General features: G+C 49.1%; 1 protein-coding gene and 1 long non-coding RNA gene across 2 annotated transcripts in view; one reads left to right on the top strand and one right to left on the bottom strand.

Moving 5' to 3' along the window:
* The window catches only part of GRID2IP (Grid2 interacting protein), an 87770-nt gene extending 74470 nt beyond the window's left edge, over positions 1-13300 (top strand). Inside the window, 9 exon segments of the mRNA XM_067534328.1 lie at positions 757-844; positions 2496-2573; positions 3824-4020; positions 5238-5393; positions 6701-6787; positions 7559-7688; positions 9642-9760; positions 10264-10428; positions 11084-13300. Of these exon segments, the coding sequence (XP_067390429.1) occupies positions 757-844; positions 2496-2573; positions 3824-4020; positions 5238-5393; positions 6701-6787; positions 7559-7688; positions 9642-9760; positions 10264-10428; positions 11084-11155 (1092 nt within the window). The 3' untranslated portion in view covers positions 11156-13300.
* Positions 401-7576, bottom strand: LOC137144164 (uncharacterized). Its single transcript, XR_010917342.1, has 3 exons — positions 7540-7576; positions 2465-2517; positions 401-533 (listed from the first exon to the last, which is right to left on the bottom strand). It is a non-coding gene; the product is annotated as an uncharacterized lncRNA (long non-coding RNA).
* Positions 13301-15032: the final 1732 nt, after the last annotated feature.

Below are 15032 nucleotides of genomic sequence, written 5' to 3' on the forward strand. Positions count from 1 at the left end.
GGAAAAAGCTGAGCCCAGCGAGATTTAAATTTCAACCTCTGGGTTTCCCAAAGTGAAGGATTTGTTCAGATGTGCCATACACTTTCTTTCCTAAACAGCGTTAGAAAACTTAGGAATGAACAACTGGACAGTCTCTCATACGGATCCCTACCTCACCAATTGACCTTATTCTGTGGATTAACTTGGAGCACTCTGCCATACATTTGTTTCTCATTCCCCTTTTGAGGGGCCTGGGAATGAAGTATTTCTTTTCTCAGTGATTTTTTGGTTTTGGATGCAAAAGGCCCTTGAGGTTTCTGTAATTCCCATCTTGTGCTTTAGTGAATAATGTCTGACCAAGAAACATGGGTATTATTACTTTTTATAATTTAAACTTCATACAGCCTGCTAAGTTAACTCCAATGGGGCTGTGCTTCCAGCAGCAACGGTAAAAGGAAATGCTGAAGGACTGGATCACCATGTTCCTTCCTTTCTTCTGAACAGAGAATGGGTCCCAGGGGATGTAGTCAGACTGATATAAAAATACCTCGGTTCTAGGATATTGTAAGAGATAAATTCATGACCAGAAATAACATAGACTCCAGTGTCTGCAACTGTTTTGTAGTGGATAAATTCCAGTTATAAGGAAAACGCCACAAAAATGCACCTGCCTCTAGGTATTCTGGGGCTGCACAGTTTAGGGCTTTGGGGGATGGGTGCAGCATGGAGATTGTTTCCTGGGACAGGGTTTTACTGACTACATTCCTCCTCCTGCAGCTTGGAGAAGACTCTGATTATGACAAACTGAGTGATATGGTCAAATACCTTGATCTGGAGCTTCATTTTGGAACTCAAAAGCCTGCAAGTAAGTAAACCAGTTCTTGTGGACAGCCATACTGCCACTACAACCCAGAGCTGACACAGAACAGACATAGGGAACACTCTGAGAGGGAAAGAACTATGTGATTAGTAAGATAGTGCCCCTGGAAATAGACAATATCAGCCCAGAAGTCATAGGCAGTGGTTTACCAATAATTCTTCCACACGATACTAATAACATCTCAGATTATTAAAGTGGAGATTATTTTAAAATCTCCCTTAATTGTCTCCAGCGATGCAGTTTGTTTATTTTCTGCGTTTCAATCAAGTGTAGCCATAAAACTCAGCTGGACAGTTTCACTTTCTCTCTTCAGTGTCACTTACTGGTTCTCGTGCACTAACCCAGTGCAGCCGTACCACAGCTCCCCACACTCCATGGGAAAGCTGACATGCAAAAACCTCTTTTCCTTTTCATTAAAGGCCTGGTTTTCAAAAGACCAGCCATTTGAACCTGTACAAAAAAGTACATGCATAACTTTGTGTCTAAGTATAGTACACAGTTACTGCAGTTCCATGCACATTAGGTACTGGAATGTGCAAATGGCCAATCGGGCATCTAATTGGCCAACTGCCTGCACAAATACCTGATCTGTGCTCACAATAGTGGTAACTGAGTGTGCAAATTAGATGCAGAATTACAGCTTTGGGCTTCTGCCTTATTGAGAACCAGGCCCTGAAAAAGGCACAGAAGCATTTCTGTGCATAGCAGGCGTTGGGAACTCCTCCTCCTTTTATATAATATTTCAAATATACATTGTTTTTTTACAAAAATCTAAATGTTGGCCCTAAACCAAGTGGACAGAGTCCCATTAAATCATGACTGTGCTATAGACACAGACAGCGTATCTGCACCACCGAGGTTACCTGGCCCCACAGCTACGTGAAACAGGTCAAGTCTGTGTGTGCAAATCATGGACGGAGCGTCAGACGCTAACAGCACTGAATAGGCTAGAAAGAATTCTAGGTGGAGTTCTAAGTATGAACTCAGGAGTCCTGGTCTGCCTTCCTAGCACAGCAACCTTTAATGAATGAAAACCAGGTCCATAGCTGAAAGAGAGAGAGAGAGAGAGAGAGAGAGAGAGAGAGAGTGTGTGTGTGTGTGTGTGTGTGTTTAAGGGGAGGGAAGATCAGGTCTGTCTCCTGGGGGAAGGTGGATGGGTAACTTCCTATTGCTCTCCTGGGTGTGGGGGGAAGTGATGACTAACCATTGGAAAGACAGAGTCTGTGACTTGCTTTAATGGGGAAGAATAAAACCTGAGTGGGATTTCTGTGCTCACCTGGAATGAGTTTGACATGGGAACGTAGGGTTATGGAGGGTTACTCAAGGGTACTAGTATGGGAGGTTTTTGGGCAGCAGAAGGGGTGGTGGTACTAACTCATTCAGATAAATTTCTGGAGCAATCTGGGATTATCTGTGTATCTCACCTCTTGTTTTACCTTTTTCAGCTCAGCGTGAGTCTTCCATTCAGGAGATCTTTGAATTACAGAATTCAAGGATTCCCGGAGCCATTCCTGTGCCCAAAGCATCATGTCTTCTCACTCTCATTCATTATCTCACTGTTTACAGCCCAGTTTCTGTGCTGGCATCAGCCAAGCCCGTCCTTACCTCTGAATAAATCTTTCAGTTTCTCTTCCAGAGCCAACTTTGATGCCTGAATCCTTTAAAAAGAAAGACATGGTTGAAATTTTGTCTCACAAAAAGGCCTACAACACATGTAAGTAAATGTCAGCGTGGAAGCAAAACCCTAAACAGGTCCTGAGATGGAACAGCAGTACCTGGCAGTGTAGAGAACTGGAAAGGTAAAAAGAGGGCAAAGATAAATAGATACATCCCAGCATGCCTGGGTGCAGGCCAATAGAGATCACGACAATACAGTGTCCTTTGTAGGCTAGCAGAGTCAGTTCCAAGCGATCGAGGAGAGGGCGGTTTGAAGGAGAATTCTAGGGATGGGGTGTGGCTCACTGGCTTGGAGCAGGTGGACAGAGCTCCAGATAAATGGGACCGTCCCAGGAAAGAGTCGCTTCTCCCCGCATTGTGGAGGGTGACAGGCAGGGAGGCAGTGCAAAGCAGAGGGTGGTGCAGACTGTGGCCGGCAGCACACTCAGGAGGTCCACACAGCTGCCCAGGAAGGATCACGTGCATTGCCCCAGCGCCTGCCTCTGGATGAGGCACCAGCAGGCCCACAGACTATGGGGTGAGGGCCTGACTGTGTCCCCAGACAACATGGCCACTCCCCCTTGAATCTAAGGAGTGCGAGTGGACATGTTAGCCCGGCCTGGCTGCCAGAGCGACTGGTCACCATTCTGCCTGGCTGCTGCCTGGGAATGCTGTGGGGTGCAGAGGAGGAAGAGGCTTCCTGTGTCTCCTTCCCGTGCTCCCCTCCCTCCACCCTCTGTGCACTGCATAGGACAAGGCAAGATGTTACCACGAGGTGTGTGACTTTATCATGCCTCTGAACCCCATTAATCCCAGAGGAGCCCCATGGGGGAGACTAGCCCCGACATGCATGAGGGTTTTTGCTCTGTATCACCCATGCTAATCCCCTGCGTTGCTTCCACTCGGATCTGTGTAAATGAGCCATATTCCCAACACACTTTGGATAAAGGGGGCTGGGAATGGGACGCAGAGTCTCCTGTCTCTAGATCACATCTTCTGACCCAGCCCAGCTGGGTAATGACCGGATGCTTTTACCACCTGATGGCTGCGCGGCGGCTCAGGTGAAAAGATGTAATGGTCCCAGCCCACTTCCTGTTTGGCAGGGGTCACATCACGCCTCAGGTGGCCCTCTTACCCACAGTCTCAGCAGAGAGGCCCAGGGGCTGCCCTCCCGCCCCATGGAGCTTCCCTTTGGGCTGTCAACCCGGCAGCTTTTCCCTGACACTAAAATTCATATAAAAGGTAACCAGCCTTTGGAGTCTGCTTCCTCCTCATGCCCCAGCTGATAACCTTCCTCCTCCTCCCCAGCCATCCTGATAGCCCACCTAAAGCTCTCACACATCGAGCTGCGCCAGATTCTCATGACCATGGAGAGCGACCGCCTGGAGTCCTCTCACATCAAGCAGCTCCTGCTGTACGCGCCTGACGCAGAGGAGGTCCAGCAGTACCAGAACTACCGGGACAATCCCAGCAAGCTGAGTGAGCCAGACCAGTTTGTCCTGCAGGTAGCTGCGTCCTGCCATGTGCTTGGGCATGGGGGAGGCATGGGTACTGCAGTGTCATCGGGATGGTCCAGCCGGTGTAAATGGAATCAGTTCAGCCAGCTGCAGGAGAATAATGGCAGGTTGTTGCATAGACTAACCAGCATGAAGTCAAACAGCTGCAGGTGTCATTACTAGGTACAAAATTGTGTAGCATCAACAATGTGTCGGGCCCTTTGCACTCACAGGTGGAGACAAGGTCTCTGCCCTGAGGAGACTATAGCCTAAACCCACACTATGCAGACCCAGGAAGGGAGGTGGAGCACCGGGGAATCTGCATAGTTGATCAGGGATGCTTAGTTCACATCTTGGCACCTCCGGGATTATTTATTGGACTTTGTTTTAATTGTGGATTTTCTCTGGTCTAATTTGCCAGTGTTTTTTGAGGCAAGGATTAGGGCTCATAGGCCTCTTGGCGGGAGGCTGTTTAAAGAAAGGGTTTAATGAGGGGAGGGTGGAGGAGAGTCAGGGATCAAGAGTTGCATTTCCTCTAGAGTAATGGTTAGTAGATTTAATAGAGCTGGCTCCTTTTATTATGGAAATAAAGCAATGTTCGGACCAGTTTTCAAACTTACAGCCCAGGGAACATAAGACAGAGAGGAAATGATTGTCAGGCTTCTGTGACCAGCTTGGATGCGCAGCACTATTGGGTGTGCGAGTGTGTGTGTGTGTGTGTGTGTGCGCAATGGAAAAGGTCAGATCTGCTCTTGAGTTCTGGCTTAGCTGATGACGTATAAGTACGTGGCCAGGCATTGTGAACTGCCCTGCATTCAGGTACCAAAGCGAAGTGTATCGAACTCAGGCGCTGCCATGTGGATCTCCCAAACCTCCCTTTCCATGTGGTTAGTGCTTTACAAATGGATGGGACGTGTGACAAATCAGTGCTACCAAACACCTGAGCTTGGGCTTTGAGTGGGTGATTTTCCGCAGCTGTGTTTCTTCCTAGTGACAGACTCTGGTGGATACTGTGTCAGTCTGGGGCAGTGAGTTGAAAGTGATTGCTGATAAAACATCAGCCGCTGTCCACAGCTGCCATCCAGTGATACCTGAGAGAGGACAGGCAAGCGCTGTTTCCAAGTGGAGGGAAATTCTACAGTATTTCGGGGAACACTCCACGGTAAGTGAGAGGGAGGGGGTTAATCAACGGTGATCCCAGTAATTTTTTGCCCCTTTTTTCTCAGATGTTATTGGTACCGGAATATAAAACCCGGCTACGCAGCCTTTACTGTAAGACCACCCTGCAGGAGAAGGCAGAGGAGATCAAAGCAAGCTACGAGTGTATCTCCAAGGCCTCCCTGGAGCTGAAGAGCAGCAAGAAACTGGCTAAGATCTTAGAGGTCAGGGAACAAGCCTTATCGCCAGTAATGGCCACTGGGTGGCATACAGCTTCCACCAACCCAGCGAAGCACACGCAGTCTCTGCCAGCTTGCTGAGGGCTCCCTCCGGCCCATCCTCATCCTAGGATCAGTGCTGGTGGTGCGTTAGCTGGGGCATCACAGTTCTCCTGAAAGACAGATGGACACCGTACACTCTCTAAGGCCTCGCATTGGCTGCAGTAGGAAAGGCAGTGGCTGTAGTTACTGAGCTGCCCGGGAGTTCCTGTAAGATGGGGCCAGCCTCGTGTTTTTTAAGGCCCAGTCTGCCAGAAGAGAGGCATCCTTTTCTGCTCCTCTGACTTCCAGAATGGGGAGCTACCAGGGGGTTGTTTCCTTCTCTTCTGGCCTCACTGCTGAAGGGGAAGATAGGTCTGAGCCATGAGTTGCAGAGCTTGCCCGAGATCAGGGACCCTGCAAGAGCAACGCCCCAAGCAGTAGCAGCTGTTTTGCGAGGATGTAATGCTGGCCCTGCTGTACGGAGAAATGCAGAGGAGTTATGGGCAGCAGGTTGATTTTTTTTTAAGCTTCATTGAGCTCATGCAATTATTTCTTTTCACTTTGTTCCTCCATTCTGTGCCCTGGAGGTGAAAGGCCACTTATTACAGCCACGTGTACGTGGCCTCCTGGCCTCTACAGCAGCGGTTTGGTTTCTAGAGGCCCCGTTGCTGGAATGTATGCACCGTGTAAGGGTGGGCAGCGAGTGAATGCAGGTGCTGATGCAATCCAGGCTACACATTTATTCCATCGAGGACCAGCCCTGGGCTGCAGGTAGAATTGACAGCTGGTTGCATGTTAGCACTGCAGCAGAATGGGCAGTAGTCAGTGTTGTACTGAACGGGCTGTATGTGGGCTTACAGAGGCTAACAGATTCTCCTTTAGCTCAAGTGGCATGGGCTTTTGGAGCAGGAGGGTCCAGGCTCTACCCTAGCTGTCACTATGGAGATCTGAGGGGCCACGCTGCACAGCACAGCGACGAATGTGAAGTCCTCGCTAGCCAAAGATTTGTTACCATATGGAAAAAATCCTTCCCTTGCTGTGCAGTGTGGCCCAGGACTGCGGTACCATACCCCTGCCTTTCTGACCTGATCCACCGAGCATGGGGCTCGTAGATTTGCCCTGGCTTTCAGTTTGGTTCATGCTTTATAAGCAACTGGTAAGATAAGGATGTGACAATGTCTCCTCCCGTCCAGCACCAAGCACCATGGGAAGGGAAGGGTAGGAGGGAGGCAGAGTAACAGCTGATAACTCATGGGAGATTCTCTTCGCAGTTTGTGCTGGCAATGGGGAACTATCTGAACAACGGGCAGCCCAAGACCAATAAAACGACAGGCTTTAAAATCAACTTCCTCACGGAGGTAAGGAGAATGGGAACAGCCCTCATGCCACATGCTTTTCTCATGGTGAGGGCAGACAGCCCTGTTCATGAACTCTGAGAGCTCAGGGAGGGACCAGGGTACTGGGTGCATTTCCAAAGATGGCTTTTGAGTGCAGTGGCTGTTTCAGGGCCCCTTGAAGGGAGCATGTCAGTGGCAGGGTGGGGCTACCAAGGCAGGGACTGTAAAACAGGGCTGGGCTAGTGGTGACACAGCATGCTACCCTGTGCAAGCCGGGAGACTCGCACTCAGTTCCAAGGTCGGTAGGAGCTAACAGTGCTGTGTTGGCACCATGGACTTCTCCTGAGAGAGGGCTTCAGTTCTGTACAGGTTCTTATACCACACGCATCACTGTCGTATCTGAGCGCCTGCCTGTGCCCTCGTGCAGCTCAAGTGTGCTGGTTGTGTGGGGGACACAAAGAGAGAATGCTAGACGCTAGGAGCTAGAATGCTAGAATGCTAGGAGGTAGACGGTAGACTCGCAGAGCTCCCAGGGTGGGGAGAGGATTCATTTAGTTTCTCCATTTCACTAATCTGGATTTAACATACTGTGTAAACATTAAACACCACATTTACACATTAACCTGTAACGTGCCGCTGCTGCTGGTGGGAGTTGCAGTGAATGTGGGTGCAGAGTGATCCCAGGAGAGGTGCGTGAGTGTTTTTGGAAACCAGACATGTAGGCTGAATAGGCAGCAAAAAACCCACCCTCCCGTGTATAGGAATCTCCTTACCTGTTTTGCTTTGTTCTAGCTGAACACAACCAAGACCGTTGATGGAAAATCCACTTTCCTGCACATTCTTGCCAAATCACTTAGCCAACATTTCCCAGAACTTCTAGGCTTTGCCAAGGACCTTCCTACAGTGCCGCTCTCTGCCAAAGGTAAATAAAAAAGGTGCATCTTCAGAAACCTGTCCTGATGTGGGGCCAGTGAAGGACTCCCCTGCCCCTTGCCTCTCTGGACCCCCTCTTGGTTCTGTGCCACCATTAGGCATAGCATATGAACCGCGGTACTTTGACACAAATAGAGACAGGGAAAGCAGCTTGGATAAGTAAGAACTAGTGATGGGCTGAAGCCACAAAGCAAGGAAGTGTCTGGATCTGGGGCTTTAGTTTGGACCCATCTCTAAAGGGAACCTTTCTTGTGGCTTGAAAATGTTTGGTTCACATTTTACAAATAGCTGCTCCTTACGCTGTGCCTTGGCCCTTTTGGGTCCTGGTGAGCCATGGAGGAGACGTACCATAATGCCATAAGGACGGTTCTGTCCATGGTGTCTCTGGCCTCACGGGAAGCAGGAAGCATTGAAGATTTCAGAAGGGAGCCTGCTCTTGTGAGATTTCCAACTCAGCCCAGGAGGCTCAGAGTTCAGGTGCCCTGGGAGCAGCATTCCAACGGTCGTGCGCGTATCGTAACTCAGCCCAGACTCTGCCCATGGGGTAATGCAGCCAGCGCTGGACCCCAAAGGAGATTTACGTGCAGTGGTAGCTGTGTTTTACCTTGCATCTTCTTTGGGTTTGCTGGTTTTAAGCCAGACCCTTTAGTGCTGACCTGGCCTAAAACCAAAGACAGGGTTTTTGCCTCACGATTGCTCACGTGTGTTAAAACCACACCTTTTAGCAGTGAAGATGAGGCCCCAGCTGTTTATACTGAATATTCACAGACATCAGTCGTGTTTTCAATTCATTCTCATGGCTCTTTGGCATCACGCTGCCAGGAGAGGATGTCTGAATAACGCCGGTGCAGCGGTACTGACCTCACGAGTGCCCCAAACACAGGCCTGTTGTGGGCCACGTCACAGCCACACCTGATCTGCCGCCCTGTCCTCCTGAGAGTGCAGATGTGACGAAGGTGGCTGTGAAGATTACAGATACCAGCGTTTTTATTATTTAGAATGCCTCAGCGATACACAGAACTGCCCCCCCCCTTGCTCTCGAGGTTACATCCTAACTGCAGACATGAGCCAACGAGCGGGAGCATCAAGCGCTGCTGAGTTATAACTGAAAGATCCCACGGTCCTCTGGCACATGTCTTGCTGGTGCCCCAACATACAGTATAAACCAGCTGAGTATAACGCCTAGGGCCTACGACTCCTCTCACGCCCTGTCATTTGGAATGAACTCACTCAAAGTCAGGGGAGGTGCACCAGCAACTGGTGTAGTGTAAGAGACAGGAGATTCAGGCCCCTAGATTTTAATTTTCTCCTCCGAGCCTGTTTGCACCTGTAATATTCCTGCCCAGACCTCTCAGTTGGCCTAACTTTTCTTAAAATAATTCTCTGCCTTTATTACTAATTCTTTCGCCCCAACGCCTGCTTTATACCCAATATCCTTCCTTCCATCCATCCATTTTGTGGTTGAATTCACTATATTCCCCTCCCAAACTGAAGTACCCATTTATCCTTAACTGCTCCTCCTCCTCTGCCATTAAATCCCCCATGCCTCATGCACTTGGCTTGACCCAGTTTCTCTTCCAGTGTTCTCTGCATGTCTCTTCCTGACAATCACCAATTCCCTCTGCGCTAATCGGTAGCTCACTAACCTGGCAGAGATCCGTAAGAAAGTCTCTGTCCCCTCCCGGATATCTGGCTTCACTTAGAATGCAATGCAGCTTGGTCACTCAGGTCCAGAGGGAGCAGCACATGTGGGACATGTACCTCCACAAGAAGAACCTCTGTATTAAAGATGAGGGCAGCTGTAAACCACATGGTGTAAACCACCTTGGTGTGCTTTTGACCTACGGATTTCACTTTCGCTGCTCTTGGCTTAGCAGCAACCGCTGCCAAGTCAGAACTGTGTCTTAATGACACTGTTTTCAACTCTCTCTTCCTTACTTAGTGAATCAGAGAATGCTAACAGCCGATCTCAATGACCTTCACACCACCATCAGTGAAATAGAGACGGCCTGCCACAGCATGCCAGCTGCTGACGAGGACAAATTTGCTATTGTGATGAACGTATCCTTCCATAAAAAGGGCAAATCACAAACATGGCTGTCTGCCTGCTTTATCCTGGCGTTTGTTAAGTAGCAGGTGTTCTGGCCAGCTGGTGAGCAGGCACCATTGCTGCGTTTGGTGAAGAGCATGGCATGGAACTCCACCACCCGTAGGACCCAGAGGTGAGAGGCCTCCCAGTGGAGCCACAATGAGACGGCCAGTGCTTCTGCCTTTGCAGAGTTATCATGGGGAAAGCCACTCCCCGGTGGGCAGAAGGCTCTCGGTGTTGTCTCTCCCCGTGTTGTAAGTGATGGATGCAGAGGCGCCTCCAGCATAACACAAACTCTGTGTGCGGGTTTCTCTTTAACTAGTTTATCCACCCACGGTTGCTGTGCTTAAGTTGCAGGGACCCTTTTTGGGGGGCTGTAGGTGAAGACCCCCCCTTTTATAAGCAGCACTGAGGCTAATCTCTTTGGGATCTTGCTTCGGTAAGGTGTCGTTTTCCCTTACACCACTCCTCTCAGTCATTCCTGGAGAGCGCTCATCCCACTATGCGGTCTCTGGATGACCTGCAGCAGAAGGCCATGCTGGAATTCGGCAAAGTGCTCTCCTTTTTCGGGGAAGACTCCAAAGTGACCACATCGGAAGCCTTTTTTGGCATTTTTGCTGAGTTCATGAGCAAGTTTGAGGTGAGCTGCGTTGCTACAGAGCCAGCAGGCATGGGTGGGCTCTCCCCCGTAAAGGCCAGGGATGAGTTTTGCTGCATCACCTGCTAGTGGGGGGCTCGGTCGGATTTAACTCAGTATTTGGCTCTGAATGTGAGTAGCATCCAAATCTTTAAAGAAAAGCGAGTCAGGAACTGGCTGGCTCAGGAAACTGGGATGATACTTAAGAGCCTTTCCGCTCTAGGGTCACCTTAAAGGGTGCAGAGACAGAGGTAGCCCTGCAGACAGTCCCTCCAAGGCAGCCCTGAAGCTCTCCTGCAGGGCGCTGTGGGGGGAAGCCTGCCTTTACACAGCCCATGCTGTGCTAGTTCTGTGGAAGAGAGGACTTCATTCTTGGAGGCTCAGTGCAGTCCCCTGTGCCAGTGCTAAACTTGCCGTAGAAGAAGAACATTGGGCATAGACCTGATCCTGTCTCCATCCCTGCAAAGGGATTTCGGGGCACTTCTGCCCGCAGACGCTCACGCCCAGCACCCATTGACTATGGTAACATTTGCATGTAGCAGTTTGAGGGCAGAGTTTAGTCCTTCGTGTTTCTGTGAGTCTGACGTATTCTCCTTGCCCATGGAGAGCTGGCTGCGCCTGATGACACTTCTCGTGTTGTTCCCTTCTCTCCCTGCAGCGGGCGCTCAGCGATGTGCAGGCCGGCGAAAGCCAGCGCACTCCCAGGATGACCTCACCGCTCGCCTGGTGATGGGCTTGGGTGACATTAGGTGCAACACTTTATTGCCAACAAAGAGCAATTGGTTCCTGTTGAGTTTGGTTGTAAATACGCTGCTGTCATGTTAGCACCGATCAGAACCATGGACCAAGGCAAAAGGGCTTGTTTGGTGGTCACTTGGACACTGTAGGAATAACTTCTGTGAAAAGGCACCGTGGGATGGGAAGCGAGGGGTGGGGCAGGGGTTACAGAATTAAGACACACACTGTGTTAGTCCTAACTACGGGATTCTCCTTTTTGCACCCTAGATTTGCAGTGTATTGTTGAATTAGGTTTGAAGCCACACCTTGTGTTTTCAGAACCTGTATACATCAGCAATAGCAAACCCTAGAATCCCAGCTCAGGACTCTGTTGTGGGTGCACAGAGTTTTCGTCTCCCCACGTAATGGGCTCAGCACTCTCCCACGCTGGAGCCCAGGCACTGCTCCCAAGGAGTCGGGGAGAGCAGGGCCAGGGCCTGCCCCCTACACAGTGAGCAAGAGCTGGTCAGGCACAGAAGGGAGCACATGCTGTACCCCTTGAATGGGTGATGGAGCTGCCAGTGGCGTGTGCCCTCCAGGGAACCTGGGGAGGAACTGCTGTTGAGTCAGGCCGAAGTCCTTCTCAGAGTCCCTGCCGCACTGCAGCCCCTCCACCCTTTATAACCGAATTTTTACATAGCCCTTACCCAGGCAGCACTGGCTGAGTGAGGGTGTCAGGGTTTGGCTCAGAGTTTTTAACTGGGAACTCTAGCAGGGAGAGGCCAGTGATGATGTTAGGAAATTACCTCCCAGAATTATGCATAGTGTATCCACTTTGTTCCCAAACATGGATCCAATCGGATTCCCTCCAGTTGCTTTATACAAATGGGATAATCCTGAAATTCCTTCCTAGCTGTCATGTGTGTGGCAGTGACTGGACAGCTTACTAGAAAATTAATATCTTCCTCACCAGATCTGCATGGACTTTCCAGGAGACATAATTCATTGAGCATCTTGAAGCCTTTGTGGAAAGTATAAAACCCTTGGCAGTCTAAAAGTCTAGCAATCAGTGGGATTCCTTCAAGCAGCTTAAACCCTGCAGTGTAGCTTCTGAGGCTAGCAGGACACAGCAGTATGTGCGCTACCTTTCAATTGTTTACTGAGGGCCTGTAGTTCTGTAGTAACATCTGACACAACGTAGGATTCAATCAACCCTGCGCGCCAAGCATATTCTGCGAACTGCAGAACTGCACACACCATGCTCCATTGTTCTGGCAGTCTCTGATTACTCCGTAGGTAAATGTAATTATATCTGAGATCTCCTTCTGGGATTAATGCTCCGCTAGACTGCTGTGGTCCGTGCATGTGTCTCCAGATGATACAGCTTGCTAAGAGTCTTACAGCAAGAAACATCAGCGCGCTAACATTGTGGGGCGTTATTTTGTGCAAAAAGCAGTCGTTGCCTTTCAACTCTGATGTGCTCTAACATCCTGCTCCTTGAAACACTCCAGCAACACCTGGAGCTTAGATAACATTTCTCATCCAAATGCTTCTCCTCACTTGATGCCAGAGCAAGAGGTCCCATCAGAGCCTGTGCTGAGAGTAGAGAATCACCAACTGGTGCATTATTTACAGGAGATCTTATGTGCATCAGATCCTTTGTTTGCTGTACTTTTTAAAACCCCCTGCTGTAGAAAGTGATGTATATTTCACAAGTGTTTTCAGTTTTTACAGCTTTAAGTGCCAGGTAGCTTCTAGCATTGCGTTATCAGCTCTGTGTTTTTAATTCCTGGTTTACAATGATAGGACAATGCATATTCGTCTCCATTCTGTATTTCAGATGCTGCATACTGTATAGTTGATCTTTTTTTAAAGCACATATAAAATATTTAAACCGTTTAAGGTTATTTTGAAACTGTCATTAATGAAAATGCTGTACATAGACTTTGCTACCTGTTGTAACTTGACAAAATAGCTAAAACTCCCATCAGCCCTTTGTTTCCAGGCGGTATTTTTATGTGAAAATTTTCAGAGAACCAGAACTTCTGAGATATGGTTAATTTATTTGATAACAGGACTATGTATAGTCACAATTCAGTCTCTACCCAAAACCTATGTGTTGTCCCCCAAAATAAAGCTACTGCCTTCTGCCTCCCAACTGCATTCAAGTCCTTTATAGGTAACAATTTCTGTGTAACGCACCCTTGTTTTCCACAACTGCCTTATACAGAGGGTGTATTCTGTGTTTGGCAGCTTTTGTAACGGCACATTTTAAGACTGACTATTTTGTATGGCCCTTCTTCTTCCCTTGAGAGAGAATTGCCCCAGTTAGGGAGAGGTTTAACTTATTTAACCATCTCAATAGCAGCAGTAGGACAGAAGGGATAATTGCACCAGTATCTCCGAAGGAGGCTCCCTGTGAATCCGGACTCAGGGTAGGGTGAGGCGTGATGCTGGAGTGTTTCGGTTTAAAATAGTGATGCCATTTTGCATTGTTCAGCAGTAAATATGTAGTGTGAGCATGAGTCAGTGAATTGCAGTCTTCTAAAAAGCCGTTTGAGCAGGCTGAGCTCACATTCCCTGTGGGATTTCTCTCCTGTGGCAATTGCTCCATTTGCATTAGCAGGAAATAAACCAAGATTGATTTCCCATCCAGTCGGCTGGTAGGCGTCCTGGCACTTGGCATAGTTGTAATGGTTTAATCTAATAGTGAGGCTGCAGCATAGGCCTACAGTGCAAGCTGAGTTTGAAAGAGTGTTACAAATGCCCCAGATAAAATCCATTCAGTGGGCAAGGCCTCAGTGCCATCTACATGTAAAATAAATGAACTGTCTCCTAGCTTTGTGAGCCCTTCATGGCTGTTAACTGAACTGCCTGCTGCTCCAGACACCAAGTAGGACAGCTGTGCGGGTGTCCCAGCCGGCATAGCGCACATCTGCCGCCTTCCGGTGGGGGATTCCGAAGCAGCGGCACTTTCTAGACCAGCCCACCCACCACAGTTAGGCACTGAGGGGCACTTTCAAAAGTGCCCTTCATTAATGAGAACAGGTGCAGCTGTGAGCGACAGGTTGCTGTTGAATATGCTGAGCTAAAGCCACCACTGCAGCTATTATATCACACAGGCTGCAGTTGGTTATTACACCTCAACATGACGTAAGTCACAGGCTCTTGAAACCAGTTGATTCTTTGGTGATGATAACCTTGAACATCCTAGAAAAATAATGGATCATTCAAGAGCTGCCCCTGCAGCCCTGCGCAGCTAATTATTAACAGAGGTTGTGCCTGGCCTGCTTCGCGAACGTGCACCCCTTGTAAGCAGTCTCGTGATCAGTGTCAGACACTTTCTTGTGGCCCAGGTTCCTCCCCTGCCTGGCTCAGCTCTAGGATGTTGTCTCCCTCTTCCACCAAGAATAAAATCATCCCTATTTCCCACCTAAGCTGAGGTTAGATTTCAAATCTCGGCCTGGATTTCACTGTTTCGCTGCAGCACAAGAGGAAATGCTAGAAAAAACCTGAATCGCCTCAGTGGAGTCCCAGTGAAGATGAGTCTGATTCAGTCGAGCTCCAGCGAGCAGAGTAGCTGGGATATAATGCTACCTGACCAGCATCTGCGCCCCAGACCTGGACCTTAACTAGCTGTAAATGCTCTGCATATCCTGGGGTCCCATGCGCTGAGATAGGGGCTCAGATACCATGGTGGTGGATGCTGTGAAAGAACGTGAAGAGAAATCCCAGAAGAAATGACTGTTCTCAAGGCATTTTCTGGCCCAGCTCCAACCTGGAAGGGCTGGAAATCAGGCTAGGTTCACTGTGTAGGTGCCAGGGTCTGGAAGCTGGCAGAAGGATCGAGATGCTGAATTCTGAACTTTTTGAGGATCTGCCTGTCACTG

The sequence above is a fragment of the Emydura macquarii genome, unplaced genomic scaffold, assembly GCF_026122565.2.
Source record: "Emydura macquarii macquarii isolate MOO-44397 ecotype Brisbane River unplaced genomic scaffold, CSIRO-AGI_Emac_v2 contig_3390, whole genome shotgun sequence".
Classification (NCBI taxonomy): domain Eukaryota; kingdom Metazoa; phylum Chordata; order Testudines; family Chelidae; genus Emydura; species Emydura macquarii.